Below are 16,086 nucleotides of genomic sequence, written 5' to 3'. Positions count from 1 at the left end.
ACCCATGACACACCTAGAGTCCCTGCTCCAGTACCTAGGATTAATTATTGACTGCTTTTAGTGGTATTTAGGTTTTTATTATTATTATTACACAGGTTCGGCACCTGTCAATCTCACAAATTACAGCTACTGAAGATGAAGCTATGTCCACACTTTGAGAACCTACTATTGATGGAGAGGTGCTACCATCAAGTAACGAACTTCTCAACTATTGGACGATAGTCAAGGATCTGGTCCAGATATCAGTGCAGTCCTCGCTTCTTGATTTGAAGAAAGACATCATTAAACCTTTTAGATATTTAAACAGCAACTTACCAAAAAAAATGATATTTAAACAGCGCATCCTTTCATCAGCAATTAACTCTGTCTTCTTGCATTTACTGACTGAGCAATTCTACTGTTGCTCCAATGTTCAATTGCATACTTCTGTTGCACTAACTTCTAGCTTCACTTTTTTTTTTAAGGACACAAGACCAAATATTTACCTGGTAAAGATGAGGAATTAGGAATGCCCTTTTCCCTATTTTTGCATTTCTTACATGATAGAGGATAAAAGTGGAACATCTACCAATGAGACAGGAAAATGAAAGGCGTTCATGTAAAAAGATTCAGGACATTCAGAAAAACAGATTGATAATAAATTCAGGACATTCTACTGAAACATTATGGTCTGCCGTCAGCTTCAAACAGAAAGTGAGGCCAGTCCAAACACCAATTTATGCTATACAAACTTAAACAATGCCATAGCAATTCTTCAAAAGAATCTGTACCACTACCAAAGCTATGGCCCAAAATATCTTGTAAATTTCAAAGTCAGAAAGGGTTAAAATCCAAATACAAATTTTGCATGTAAAATTAATAAGCAAAACAAAAGAAGAGCTTGCCTGCTGACAACAAAGTAGACGGAATCTGACTTTGCCTGAATAGCGGTTTTGGTAAATCCAAGCTTATCAGCAGGCCAAAGTTCATCCCTAAAGAAGCTGCTTGTGTGGAGGACCTGGTCGCCAACCTTGAGCCCTGCTTTTGCAGCATTGCCACCACCTTCTACTCCTGGATAGCAACCAACTTGAAATTAGTAGTAGACACAATTGGCATCAGAAGAAAACTATACAGGCCAGCTTTTGACAAGAACGTAAGAGGGGAGGGGGAGGAGGACTGACCGTGATGACCACATCACCACCCAACTTTTGACCCGAAGTTAGGTCCAGTGGTTTGTCTACTTCAACCTCAATGGTCTTTGAAGCCCCAGCAGTTCTTGCTGTAATCTCAAGACCTGTTCTCACTTCTCTGCTAGTACTAGTTGTAGTGATCTCAGCCATCAAAGAAGCGAGATGCTCCATTTGACCTCTTGAAGTGAGCACCCTTGGAAGCTAAATTTCTGCCAGCACCAACACCAGTACTATCAAAAGAGAGATACATACATACATACATACATATATATACTGAATCAGCAAAGGAGAGATACATGCAAATATTATATATGCGCAGAGGGACCAAATTATAAACGGATTTCTTTGCGCAGAGGGACCAAATTATAAACTTATTTCTTTGTGCGACAAAGAAGTTAAGCACAATTATGCCATGCTTTTAACTATATATACCTCAGAGTGGGAAGTTAATCGCTTTGCATTTGCAGATGGAATTGAGGAGTTGGATTTGAGGGAGAGGTTTCTCACATAAGCAGCTGAGCAAGAAGATGAAGCACCTGCTACAACAGAGGATGACATATCGGAGTGCTGCTGGGCTTTGCACTATGGGCAGCAGCCACCGATAGGACTTAGGACTTGGAACTTAGAAGAAGGGCTGGGCTGATTAGTGATAACAGCTTGCCATGTGCAGAAGATATCATGGTGTATTACTTAAAAACTCCAATTGCCTTTGTTGGAGAACCATTTCAGCAGCTTGCAGCATCTCTCTGGCCTTTCTATCTGGTGTACATCCAGCATACTCCATTTCTTTATATATACTAGGAACCTGTAAGGCAACCAAGAAAGGATAGGTTAGACCTTAGCCTGCAGTGGCAAGCTGGTAAGATGGAACAGACTATTACAGCAACTTCAGTAGCCCTAATAACTATTAAAGCAACTTGATTGTCGGCCATATTTCTGGTTAATTTTTGGTTTTCATTGATCAGTAGAAGGTACATTTTATGCAAGTTTCAGATAGGATAAAAAGAGATCTCCATAGAGAAGAATAGACCAATGGTGATGAGTACCATGAGGTCATTAACAGCAAACTTCAAGACTAGAAAACTACCTGATCAAACTTCTTAGCCCTTATAAAAGCCTTCATAAGTGTGCTGTAGGTAACTACATCAGGACAAAAACCCTACAGGATTACCAAATTATTAGCTAAAGATTTCCCAAATTAGATTACTTGAAAAAGTCAAGGGTCTTACCATCTCTCTTATGTGGTTAAAAACTGATAGTGCCTCCAAATGCCTCCCTGCAGTGCTAAATGCATTGAGCAGCACATTTAGCATTAAAAGGTTAAGTTCTATTCCCTCTGCTTCCATAAGCTGCAGAACCTTAATGGTCTGTTCGCATAATCCCTGCATAAGACATCAAAGCAAAAGCATTTCCTTCATAATGGCGATCACACTGCCTAGACACTAGGCTATATCGGTGCATATCCCTACCTGTTGCGCATAAGCATTTGCTATGATGCAAAAAGTACTTGCTGAAAGTTTAACCCCTTCTGATCTTAGGGCGTTTATGCAATTGTCTGCATCCTGAAATCTCCCATATTGCCCATAAATATCAGCCAGAACAGCGTAGATGGCCCCACTTCTGTGGTGCCCTCTATGCTTGATATTCTCAGAAGTTTTCTTTATAACATCCCATTTCCCCTGTTCTCCCAAACGGGAAATAATGGTAATGAAAATCTTTGGATCAGGATACAGGCCTTGTTCTTGCATGCTTATGAACATATCCAGAGCATTAGACACATCCCCAAACTTGCAGTGCCACCGAATCAAAGAGTTCCAGGTGGTGATGTCCGGCATTATACCCTCCAGCTGCATTGTCTTAAAAACTTCTACTGCTTCACCTAACTCACCATATTTACAAAACGTGTCAATTATGCTGTTATAGATTTTCCTGTCTAGGGACAAACCCATACCCCGTATCTCTCCAACAATGCTTGTCGCTTTTCTCCACATGCCATTGTCCCTGTAAAGTTCAATAACTTTACTGTACACAAAAGAATTTGGATGATATCCCTCTCTCCTCATTTCAGCAATGACTAACCACGTATCCTCCAGACGTTTTGCCCGTGCATGGTACTCGAGAAGAATTTCATAGGTTTCCCTGTTTCTTTGTATTCCCAAGTCATCCAATGTAAGTAGAACCTTATCAGCGAGCCCAGACAGGCCTTTTCTCAAGAAACATCTAAGTAAGACATTAAAAGCTTTGACTCTGGGCCTGTATCCAAGACTCGTCATTTCCTGGAAGATAGCATCAGCTTCCAAGGTCCTGCCAACATTTCCGAGAGCTGTTATCAAGAGGGTGTAAGATTTCAAATTGGGACGAGAGCCCAAAGCCTCCATCTGTGAGAGCAAGGACATCGCCTCATTTACTTCTCCTGACATGCACATTTCGCAAATGGATTCATTGAAGGAAATATAAGAAAGTTCCTCCCCATCCTCCCTACCAAACGGCTGCACAAAAGTCGAGCAGTTATTGGCATCATTAGAGCACTTGGGCGGGTTGAGACAAAGTTTGCAAGTCCCAGAGCGACTAAATGGAACATTTACCACACTACTACGTGGTATCCAATTGTCACGGGAATTTTGACAAACAGCGAATAGGCATGAACGGCAACTAATAAAGGCAGCCAGGCGGGAGTTACAAGGCATCAAGCGTTGCATCTCCATCATCTGATCATCCATTCGTGTTGGTTGGTTGGGAATGTTGTGGACGATAACACTCCTCACACAGTCCACCTTCATCACTCAAATAAGGCACCGTTTGGATTGAAGGAAAGGAAGGGGATAAAATGGCGAAAAGACACCAGCTTTACTGTGTTATTGCGCGGCTCTCTTATTGGGTTAATTATAGTTTGGTCCTCCCAATTGGTCCAAAATCTCTAATTGCACCATCAAAATGAACAAGTCTCAATTTGATATATATATATCCTTATACTATATAAGATTGAGTTTTGGTCAAAGATAGGTTGAATTTCAACCGCATAGGTGGGGGCTTTCTGGGAATGTGAAATGTTGTGTATTAGTTTAAAAGCTTTAGGTACAAGTTAAGGAAGCAAGTATTTGGATATGTTTACTGAAATGACCCCATTTTAATATATTTAAAGTTATCATTGATGAGCCATCTGGTATTGATGGAATGTGTAATTAGTGTGCAACCGTTTTTGCATTTTGTACAACCCATATATGCTTGTGTGTTGGTGTAATTACCAAAATATCCCTTAACTACCAATAATTCCCCTTTTCAGCCGCAGATAACCGTCTGAGATGTTGTTTTGTCTGAAACGTTTGAATGGCAATCGGATCTAGGAAATGAGCAAACGATTTCTCTATCAATGGTAGGAACCCATTTCTCTATCATTTATAATCTACATTTATGAGCCACAAACGTTGGTCAGTTTATCCCCTTTCAACTTCAGGAGTTAAGTTTTCCCTTTTTGCCTTTGTCTACAACGATTTGCCTCATCGTTTTCTCTTCCATCCGAGCTCAACTCTGAAATTACCTATTATTTCGTCATTAATTACACCCAATTCAATTGCCCAACTGTTGGTATGTTAATGTGATAGAGCGGTTATTTGGCATATTTTGCACTGTTATTTTGTCTTAATTTTGGCTACTTACAATGCTAAGTATTGAGGTTTAGCTCATATTTCATATTTGTATGAATTATAGGTGGTTGGTGTAAAAAATGTTTTTACGAGGCAAAATTCCAAAAGACTCTCTATTTCATGGCGTGACCACGCCAGAGAAAGGAAGATGTACATCAAAAGGACGGACCCGCGGGATTAATTGAAGAAAAGCCAACTAAGGATGCCGGTCCACGCGAACCCGAAGCACTGGATCAGAACCTTTAAACAAGAGCTTTGCTCCTGGGTGGACTTCTCCTGTGGCATTATATAAGAAAACAAGCAAAGGGACCCGCGGCACTAAGAAGCAATAGATTAGCTTTAGTTTTATGTTTCCCTAGCCGTCAGACGTCGTAAACTTTCGTTTTGCTTTTGGCTGGGAGGCTTTTGACTCTTTTGTTTTTACTTTGGCTCTGTACAATTTTCGTTGGCTTTTGCGTTATGCTTGTGGGCTTCAGTACAAACATCAACGCAAAGACAAGGAAGACTTTTTCCTTCTTCTTTCTTCAGTGCTTCATCGTTCCAAATTCTATGATGTTTGCGCGGATGTTTTCAATTAAATCACATGGGATTGACATGATGAGGCGCGGCTAATTTTCTCCTCTACTCAGAGGTCGACGCGAGGGCGCGGTCCATAACATCTGTGAGATCTAATCGAATTTTATTAATTCTTCCAATTGTTACTATTCGTGCGTTTTCTGAATTAATTGTTCATGGGTATTTTATTAATTGAATATCAACGGCCGGGTATTTGATTTAATTTAATAGCCTACTGTCACGTTAATTAAATAGAATCCGTAATTGTTCATTTAGTTAACACCTCGTGGCAACCACCATAATTGGCTTTATGATGGGGAAACACAAGATCTAATTTAAATAAACCCTCTTAGCGTGTTTATTAGTTAGGGTTGGGTTCTTCTAGCTTTAATGCAATTGGGTAATTAAATTCCTACGGTCGTACCTAGGGTTGTTATCTGGTTAGAGAAGCAGTCAATGGTCGTACCTTGACTGTCAAAAAGGTAAGGAAGAACTGGTTTGTCGGAGCTTGTTGATAACTATAACCAACCTAGTGACGAATGGATGAGATATCTTTGCATCGATGATCATTTAATTGGACCGTGCCTGAGCAGTTGATTCTTTGGGTAGAACTTTTATTAATTGCTATTTTTAGTAAATTGTGCCTTGTGAGTTAGTTTTGAATTTTGTTTGTTTCATTTCATTTTTTATTTTCCTCCCATCAAAAACCCCCCATACTCTGAACTCGAGAAGAAACGAATTATTCCCAATCCCTGTGGATTCGACCCTACTCACCACTATATACAAAATTTGTAATTTTCTTGAGTAGGTATTTATTATTGCACAGGTTCGGCACCTGTCAATTTTTGGCGCCGTTGCCGGGGAGTTGGCGTTTGGATTATTTGTTTCTTTTCAAATTCAGTTTTTATTTTATTTTTATTTTATTCTATACTTCTTGGTATTTTTGCTAGTTTATGCCCCGTTCTTCTCGCACAGGTGAATTAGTATACGATCCTGAGGTTGAGAAGGCAGCGCGTAGGCGGAGGCAAGAGACCAAGAGGCAAAAAGGAGGGCACTTATTTGCTGCAAACGAGTCAGTGGAAGACGAAGTAAGCATGACCAACACCCAAACATTAAGGGAGCTGGCTGCCCCGGAGCTGACTCACCAGCCCTTATGCATCACATTCCCTACTCTGGCTGAGAATACTGCTTTCGAACTGAAGTCGGGGCTGATTCACCTCTTACCTTCTTTCCATGGTCTCTCTGGCGAAGAACCCCACAAGCACGTTAAGGAGTTCGAGGTGGTTTGCTCTAGTATGAAACCTCCTGGGGTCATTGAAGAGCAAATTAGACTGAGAGCCTTTCCCTTCTCTCTCAAGGATGCAGCTAAAGATTGGCTGTACTACCTACCAGCAGGTAGTATTACCACATGGGCACAGTTGAAGAAGAAGTTTTTGGAAAAATTTTTCCCTGCATCCAGGGCTGCGAGTTTCAGGAAGGAAATCTGCAGCATTAAACAGTATCCCGGGGAGTCCTTGTATGAATATTGGGAAAGGTTTAACAAGTTATGCACTAGATGCCCGCAGCATCAAATTAGTGAACAACTGTTAATCCAATACTTCTATGAAGGACTCCAATCAACTGATAGGAGTATCATTGAAGCTGCGAGTGGGGGAGCACTGGCAAACAAGACACCGAGGGAGGCATGGGAGCTTATTGAAACTATGGCAGAGAATTCTCAACAGTTTGGCTTCCGAGAGAGTAACCCTACCCGCAGGGTTAATGATGTGGAGTCGACATCTATTCAGCAACAGTTGTCGGAACTCACATCCGTTGTTCGACAACTAGCTGTGGGGAATATGCCCCAAGTAAAGGCCTGTGGAATCTGCACAAATACGGGCCACCCCACTGACTCATGCCCTATGTTGCAAGAGGATGGGGCTGAACAAGTGAACATGGCTGGAGGCGTGCCCGCGCCTCAAAGACCGTACGACCCATACTCCAACACGTACAACCCTGGTTGGAGAGATCACCCCAATTTCAGCTATGGTAATAGGCCACAAAATGCATTCCCCAATCGTCCACCAGGATTTCAGCAACCTTGGCAACAGAAGTCCCAACCCTCATTCTCCAATTCAGGAAGTTCTTTGGAGGAAATTGTCAAGAGTTTGGCCACGACTACCACTCAACTCCAGCAAGAGACTAGAACCCTAGTCACGACCACTGCTCAACTCCAGCAAGAGACTAGGTCCTTGGTCGCGAGCACTACTCAGTTTCAACAGGACACCAAAGCAGGCATGAAAGATATGGAGACTCGCATGAGTCAAATGACAACTGCCATTAATCGCCTGGAGTCCCACGTCTATGGGAAATTGCTATCGCAACCTGAGGTAAACCCCAGAAATGTAAGTGCCATGACATTAAGGAGTGGCAAGGAGGTGGAGGGATCTAAGTTGACGATTTCGAAAAGCAAAAGTGAGGAGCAGATAGAAAAGGGAATTGAAGAGGAAGGGCGCATTCGCGAAGAGCCTAAGGTAACATCTATTCCTTCGATCCCTATTAAATCTAATCTAGCTCCTTTTCCTTGCAGATTGGAAAAGACAAAGAGGGCAGAAAAGGAAAAAGAAATCCTGGATGTCTTCCGCAAAATTCAAGTAAACATCCCCCTATTGGACGCGATCAAGCAGGTACCCAAGTACGCAAAGTTCTTGAAAGACTTGTGCGTTAACAAAATGAAGTTAAGGGGTGATGAAAGAGTGATGGTAGGAGAGAATGTATCAGCTGTACTTCAAAGGAAACTCCCACCCAAATGCGGAGATCCAGGTATGTTTACTATCCTCTGTAAGATTGGTCATTCTAGTATCAAAAATGCCATGATAGATTTAGGGGCTTCTATTAATGTGATGCCTAAGTCAATCTATGATTCCCTAAATTTAGGACCTTTAAAAGAAACGGGGATAATAATTCAATTGACTGATCGTACATGTGCTTATCCGGATGGGATAGTTGAGGATGTTTTAGTGCAAGTAGATGGATTAATTTTTCCTGCTGATTTTTATGTGCTTTACATGGATGATAGAAGTGCCCCAAATCCATCACCCATTATATTAGGAAGACCATTTTTGAGTACTGCCCAGACTAAAATTGATGTTAGTAAGGGTACTCTCACGATGGAATTTGATGGAGAAATAGTCCATTTTAATATTTTTGATACAATGAAACATCCTGTTAACTCTCATTCTGTGTTTGCTATGTATACCACTGATCCTTCTGTGCAAGAATTCTCTAAGTTTGCTTGTAGGGGTAAATTCAAGGTTGCTGCGAACAAGTCCTATAGGATGAAAGCAATTCATGAGGTGAAAATGGAGAGAAAATTTAGGAAAAAGGTTGCACTCAATGGCCACATGGATCCCGGAGGAGGGCCACCAATTACAAGAAAAATTCAATTACATCCAGACTAAAGAGTGGTGTTATGTCTAGCCAAAGACATTAAAGAAATGCGCTATTTGGGAGGCAATCCAAGGCTTCTTTTGTTTTTAGTTTTCTTATGTTTTTGAAATTTTTGTTAAGTGTTAGTGTCATTTAGTGGATTGTTGTTTTGTGACAGGAAACTGGCAGTTAGACATGCCTACGTTAGGTGGTCATGTCTAAGGAATGAAGTTTTGGAATTGACGGTCAGAAGACTATAGCTTCCAAGGCGTGCCTACGCCTTCCAGCCTTTGCGCCAACGACAGTCAAAGATTGACCAGGATCCTCTCTAATCCCACTTTCTACTTTTCTCTTTTCTTGTCTTGTATGGTCTTATCAATTTCCATTGTCTCAGCTTCTACTTTTCAATTTTCTTTGTTTTATCTTAGTCCAAGGTTTCCCCTTTGTCCACCGCCGCTAGAAACTCTCTCTCCTCCTCGCGCCATCCATCGCACGTCGTTGCTTTCCCCACCGTCACTATCTCTCTCATCAGACAGCTTCCTTTGCTCACATTGGATTCCAGCCACCTCACCCTCCTCCGCCTTAGTGTCTCACTGCACCCTATCGGTGGTCAGGAAAGTTTCTCGCCTTTTCTTCTTATACTTCATTCATCTTTTCTACATTGAGATAACTCAATCAAGGTGCATGGGCATGTGGTTAGATATACTAGCTATGCATTTCGTTTTGCCTTGACAGTATTGTTGAATGTTGGATATACTGGACTTGACCCACTTTTGTGACTTTTGGGAGCTTTTGAGCCATGCATGAGCACATTATTCTTGTTTGCTCTATTTTTATTTGATTGAGTGGGTATCACATATGGTATCGGCATTCTAGAACTTGCTATTTTATACATGTCGAGACCACATTTTGTTGAACTGGATGCATTTGAAATGATAAGGGCATTTAGGATTTAACCTTCTTTAACTTTCTACAAACCATGCCTTCATCTTGTCTCCCCGTAGTGAATCTATTTGAGCTTTTGTCCTTCGCTATTGTTTGATTAGCCGTGTTTGATAACCCATGACCTTTTTAAACTTTCTTGTTTAACCTTGTGTCGTCAAGAGATGTCTGAATTTCGTTGTTTGTGCAAGGCAAATGAATCTAAGGTGGCAAGTGTTGTCGGAATAGAAGTTGTATGGTGCTCTGTGCATCTGAGATAAAAAAAAAAAGGGGGGGGAGAAGTCGGCAATGAGCTGGTGGGCAGAAGACTCCAGCTTGTAAGGCGTGCCCACGCCTTGCAAGACATCTGCTCCATTAAAAAAAAAAAAAAAAAGCTCGTAAGCAGAAGACTCCGGCCTACAAGGCGTGCCCATACCTTGCGAGCCGCTTGTTCAAAAAAAAAAAACAAAAGAAAAAAAAAGAGAAAGAGAAAAGGGGAAGAGTTTCGACACTTGCACAGTGAAAATGGCAAATGAAAATGCCTTGCTCGGGAAATTTCTCTGATGAAGCGTTGTGGTGATGTGGTGGATATTAGACATTCTCTTGACACACTACACCCTATTTTTACCTTCTTATCCCGCTTTTTACCTAAACCCCATTACAACCTTATTAAAGTCCCTTTGATTTATGTATTTAGTTCACTTTTGAGTGGTGGAGATGTGATAAATGTGCAAGCCTATGGTAATGGCATTCCGTGATGTTGATTTGAGCGTTCCCAGTATTCATGTATTTTCTTTGAGTTACAACCTGTCCGGTGTGTTCTAATTTTGGTGATATTGTCAGGGGTCTGAAATGCTTGTGTTAGTATAGACTACTACATGACCTCTGCTCTCTTGGTTGTACTCCTGAGCTCCGAAATGCTTGAGGGCAAGCATTGTCTAGGTGTGGGGGGATTTGATAGAGCGATTATTTGGCACATTTTGCACTGTTATTTTGTCTTAATTTTGGCTACTTACTGTGCTAAGTATTGAGGTTTAGCTCATATTTCATATTTGTATGAATTATAGGTGGTTGGTGTAAAAAATGCTTTTACGAGGCAAAATTCCAGAAGACTCTCTATTTCATGGCGTGACCACGCCAGAGAAAGGAAGAGGTACATCAAAAGGACGGACTCGCGGGATTAATTGAAGAAAAGCCAACTAAGGATGCCGGTCCACGCGAACCCGAAGCACTGGATCAGAACCTTTAAACAAGAGCTTTGCTCCTGGGTGGACTTCTCCTGCGGCATTATATAAGAAAACAAGCAAAGGGACCCGCGACACTAAGAAGCAATAGATTAGCTTTAGTTTTATGTTTCCCTAGCCGTCAGACGTCGTAAACTTTCGTTTTGCTTTTGGCTGGGAGGCTTTTGACTCTTTCGTTTTTACTTTGGCTCTGTACAATTTTCGTTGGCTTTTGCGTTATGCTTGTGGGCTTCAGTACAAACATCAACGCAAAGACAAGGAAGACTTTTTCCTTCTTCTTTCTTCAGTGCTTCATCGTTCCAAATTCTGTGATGTTTGCGCGGATGTTTTCAATTAAATCACATGGGATTGACATGATGAGGCGCGGCTAATTTTCTCCTCTACTCAGAGGTCGACGCGAGGACGCGGTCCATAACATCTGTGAGATCTAATCGAATTTTATTAATTCTTCCAATTGTTACTATTCGTGCGTTTTCTGAATTAATTGTTCATGGGTATTTTATTAATTGAATATCAACGGCCGGGTATTTGATTTAATTTAATAGCCTACTGCCACGTTAATTAAATAGAATCCGTAATTGTTCATTTAGTTAACACCTCGTGGCAACCACCATAATTGGCTTTATGATGGGGAAACGCAAGATCTAATTTAAATAAACCCTCTTAGCGTGTTTATTGGTTAGGGTTGGGTTCTTCTAGCTTTAACGCTATTGGGTAATTAAATTCCTACGGTCGTACCTAGGGTTGTTATCTGGTTAGAGAAGCAGTCAATGGTCGTACCTTGACTGTCAAAAAGGTAATGAAGAACTGGTTTGTCAGAGCTTGTTGATAACTATAACCAACCTAGTGATGAATGGATGAGATATCTTTGCATCGATGATCATTTAATTGGACCGTGCCTGAGCAGTTGATTCTTTGGGTAGAACTTTTATTAATTGCTATTTTTAGTAAATTGTGCCTTGTGAGTTAGTTTTGAATTTTGTTTGTTTCATTTCATTTTTTATTTTCCTCACATAAAAAACCCCCCATACTCTGAACTCGAGAAGAAACGAATTATTCCCAGTCCCTGTGGATTCGACCCTACTCACCACTATATACAAAATTTGTAATTTTCTTGAGTAGGTATTTATTATTGCACAGGTTCGGCACCTGTCATAATGCCTAAACGGTTGATTATCAGTTTCTCCCTGTTCGCATTCTAGGATTGGGATAATTCTACCTGGTTTCATACTAATCAGCTCAGAATGCTCTTCAGTCCCAGTTACTCCTGGTGGTTCAGCGTGAGGTTAGATTTCCCCCCCCCCCCCAATTTTTCAGTTCCTCTCTTAATTTTGTCAGTGTGTTCTTAGTACCTACAATTAGCGACTCTTATCATGTTGCCTAACTCCAATTGGTTTGGGTTGGTTATAATCTTATAGGTTTGAAGCAACAGCAAGTAAGAGCTTTTGGTGGGGATTCTGGAATAAGGTTAGCTTTCTTTGTTGCTCTGTCTTTCTGCATTATCAACGACCTTCAATTTGACACAGTTTTATTGTAACGTTGTGTGAATTGATTGATTATATCGTTTATTTTTTCATACTAAATTTTATTTCTTCTTACAATGTACTATTATTTGTTCAACAAAAAAACCTCCTTTCCCACAGGCACCAAACACCCGCGCGATGCGCGGGCACTCCCCCCTAGTATATATATATATAAGTCTCAGTTTGATATTTTGAATTAGTAAATATCTCAATCGGATCCTGCAAACTAAGAAAGTCACATTTTTGTTATCTAAAGGATCACTTGCTTGTGTGACTTGCAAAAAAGCACACAATGATGATTCTTTGGCAGTTACCAATTATCTGTAATTACTTTGGTAATTATTACTTCATCAATATATACAAGGATGACAATTGATCAAAAAGAGAGGAAGGAATTAGATAAAGTCTCAATTTGATCCTCTAAAATAATAAATAGTTTCAACTTTGTTGTTCAAACCCAATAACTATAGAAAAAATCAAACTATAAGAACAAAATTTATAAACGATTATTTTATCATTCTACTAATATGTGTCTCTGTTATTGATTTCAATCAGACAAGTACATTCTTTTATTTTTTTTGACATAAATTAGTGCACTTTTTTTTCATGAACCCTGTAAATAGCTTTATATAAAAATCAAAGGATAGCCAGCAAAAGATTGTACTTTTATCAGCAAGAAATTATGGCACGGGGGTATGCAATAAGCATAATGGCTTCGTCTAGTTTCTTCTTTTCTTTTTTTTTTTGTAGTTGAAATCTTTGTATGATGAGCTTATTGGTAATGTTTTCAAGAAAGTAGCCTTCAAAGGTCAAGTTATAAAAATTTTCTTAATTTGGGAGGGGTAAATAAATTGAGAAAATTTTAATTTATAGGACCAAATTGAGAAATTTTGTGACTTGGGAATAGCAAAATTGGCCTTGTTTGGAAAGCAATTTCTCCAAAATATTTTTACATTTGTCGTGAACATATTTTTCAATCACTTTTTTATCTCATGTACATCAAATTGAGATTCAGGTATTTTATCTCTAGACCGTGGTGAAAATATATTTTCTAGAAAAATCTATTGTAGAGTAGGTATTCTATTTTGATTGACTGACAATTCGTCATAATTTGGCGTCATTGTCGAGAATTGCTGCCTAATTTGATTTATTTCTTTCTTTTTGAATTTTTATTTTATTTTATTTTTTTGCTGGCTTTTGCCTTATTCTTCTCATACATGTGAACTGGTATACACTCTTGAAATTGAGAAGACTATGCGTCGGCTAAGGAAGAAAACTAGGAAAAGAAGAGAGAAGCAGTCATCTACTTCAGGATTAAACTTAGCTATTAAATTGGCTAATTCTTCTAGTGATTATTTTAATAATCAAAGATAGAAGAAACTATAGCTAATAATAGGACATTAAAGGAGTTAGCTGTCCCTGATTTGAACCAATAACCTTTGTACATTATATTTCCTATTTTAAATGAAAATACTACATTTGAATTAAAATCTATTCTAATGCATCTTTTACCTTCTTTTCCTAGTTTCCAAGCATGTACAAGTACTAAATGAACAGTCCAGATTATAATTAGGTTTTGCAAGGATGCAAAAGCCATAAAAGGGGTAAATATAAGACCCTATCCTAAGTCAGGAAATTGATTGGAAAAGCAATCATTTACAATTTCTAAACTCATCAATTATTATTAATTTAGGTTTAGCATTTTGGATATCTATGCTTCCTATTCAAAAATTCTTGAGTCAGTATCTGGGCCAAGGTGTTAAACCTTAAAGGTAAGATACTTACTTTATACAATAATTTGTTTAAAACTTTGAAGGTAAGATACTTACTTTTACAAAATAATTTGTTTAAAACCTTGTAGGTAAGTTACCTACTAATAAAAATTTGATAAACACATAAACTGCCTTTGTGGAAATAAAAATATTTTGCTTATACATTTTTTTGGGGAATTTATGCTCAATGATTGTTTCTTTTACTTAAAGTTCTTTGATTTACTTGAAGTTTGATTATTTGAAAACTTCGAATAGGTTATATTTCTATAGTTTATTAAAGGCATTGGTGATGTTGGGCTCAATATAAATGTCTTAAATGAAAACAGGAAATATTTGAAGTATCAAAAACTAATTTACAAAATATTTGAAGAAAAGGCCATACAAACTACCTTCTCATAACATTTAAAATAACAAACAAAAAACGTATCAAAGATTAGATGTAGACTATTTTTCATTACTATATTAAATTTTAAAAGAACACAGTTATGAGTTCCAGTAATATTATTAAAAAAAGATATGCCACGTGTGTACTCTAAAACTAGTTTGACCCAAAATATAAAGGGTAAATTCCATTTTCACTCTAAAACTATACGCGTTTTTCCACTTCAGTCTCTAAACTTTAAAATGGGACACTTAAGTCTCCAAACTACTGAATCCGTCCTAATTAAGTAAAATCATTGACAAAATCCACAAAACTGTCAAGGTTTTTGGGGCATGTAAAACATGCGCCGTTAGCAAGGCTAAATAAGTAATGAAAACTAAAATGGTTAGGACAGAAATGTAAATTTGCCCATTAGGTATAAGGGCCAAAGAGATAAACCAAAGCATCTTTGTTTATTCTTCACTTTGCATATTTCGATTTCAATAGAGAGAGAGAAGAAGTGAACAAACAATTGCCCAATTTCTACCATCAAATACCATGAACTAATCGCGATCATGATTTAGAGGTCGAGTATATTGTAGACATGGGAAGGAAGAGGGTTGATGGAGAAATGAAATCTCCAGTGAAGAACAAGAAGAGAAAAACCGAATCGGGTAAGATAAATGATTTTTGAGTAATTGTTTTCTTGTTGATTATTGTAATAGTGTATTCGGTAGTTGGTTTATTTGAATTGTTATTGTTGTCGGCTAGGGTTTGTAGGAGTCTTGTGGAATGAAAAAAGGGCAAGATTGAATTAGGTATTACTGACAAATTATGGTTGAGAAAATTGTATAATGTTGATTGTATGCGCCTGCAAATGATTTAGGGTGTTTTTCAAGTCAAAGTTTATGCTGTCCAAACCCTAATGCTCCCTGTATTGAAGACATTGTGGTCCTCGATCTCCTATGAAAAGTGTAAAAATTTTAATTATTGAATTAAAATTTTTTTCTTTGAATTAAAATTGGTAATAGGGGAATCTAGCCAGAACCTTTCTTGTTGAAGAAACACCATCAAGGGACATTCACAAACTCTCTTAACAAACAGTATGTAGGGGGAAGGGTTGACTTTATAGATGGATGCAACCTGAAATTGTGGTCATTTCTAGTCCTAGACAAGTGTGGAGAGAGACTTGGGTGTAATAAAAAAGCTGGTTTTGCATGGTATTATCTACTGTCAGGGACGATATTGATGCTGACTTATTCTTTTACTTGTGTGATAGGGACTGTGAGGTCATGGTGAACACATTACCACTACATAGGGTGGCAGAAGTGTTTCTTATAGTCGAAGGTGAAGGTTCTCCAAGGGGCTCGTTCCCACAGGCTGCTGCACTCTCAAGTCAAGCTAAGGGAGACAAAGTTGAAGGGGATAGAGATAGTAATGTTATGATCATACAAGAGGGTGGCAATGGTGGTGAAGTGGAACAAGATAG

At 38.9% G+C, this 16,086-nt stretch overlaps 1 protein-coding gene and 1 long non-coding RNA gene across 2 annotated transcripts; both read right to left on the bottom strand.

Moving 5' to 3' along the window:
* Positions 1-630: 630 nt before the first annotated feature.
* Positions 631-1,970, bottom strand: LOC113753945. The gene is made up of 3 exons (XR_003465111.1): positions 1,602-1,970; positions 1,161-1,378; positions 631-1,050 (listed from the first exon to the last, which is right to left on the bottom strand). It is a non-coding gene; the product is annotated as an uncharacterized LOC113753945 (long non-coding RNA).
* Positions 1,971-2,007: 37 nt separating this feature from the next.
* LOC113751882 (pentatricopeptide repeat-containing protein CRP1, chloroplastic-like) lies at positions 2,008-3,919 on the bottom strand. The gene is made up of 4 exons (XM_027296030.1): positions 2,639-3,919; positions 2,399-2,551; positions 2,257-2,328; positions 2,008-2,025 (listed from the first exon to the last, which is right to left on the bottom strand). Exons 1-4 carry the CDS (start codon positions 3,887-3,889, stop codon positions 2,008-2,010), a joined length of 1,494 nt encoding a protein of 497 aa, XP_027151831.1. The 5' UTR covers positions 3,890-3,919.
* Positions 3,920-16,086: the final 12,167 nt, after the last annotated feature.

Source organism: Coffea eugenioides, chromosome 11, assembly GCF_003713205.1.
Source record: "Coffea eugenioides isolate CCC68of chromosome 11, Ceug_1.0, whole genome shotgun sequence".
Lineage (NCBI taxonomy): Eukaryota > Viridiplantae > Streptophyta > Magnoliopsida > Gentianales > Rubiaceae > Coffea > Coffea eugenioides.
This window is presented reverse-complemented; position numbering and strand designations above follow the sequence as displayed.

Excerpts from the sequence above, each read along its gene's own strand:
- LOC113751882 (XM_027296030.1), bottom strand. The coding sequence starts at position 3,889 with ATGGATGATCAGATGATGGAGATGCAACGCTTGATGCCTTGTAACTCC. Across the intron at positions 2,552-2,638 it reads CAAATGCTTATGCGCAACAG|GGATTATGCGAACAGACCAT; the intron begins GTAGGGATATGC and ends TGTCTTATGCAG. Across the intron at positions 2,329-2,398 it reads TTAACCACATAAGAGAGATG|GGTTTTTGTCCTGATGTAGT; the intron begins GTAAGACCCTTG and ends GTAATCCTGTAG.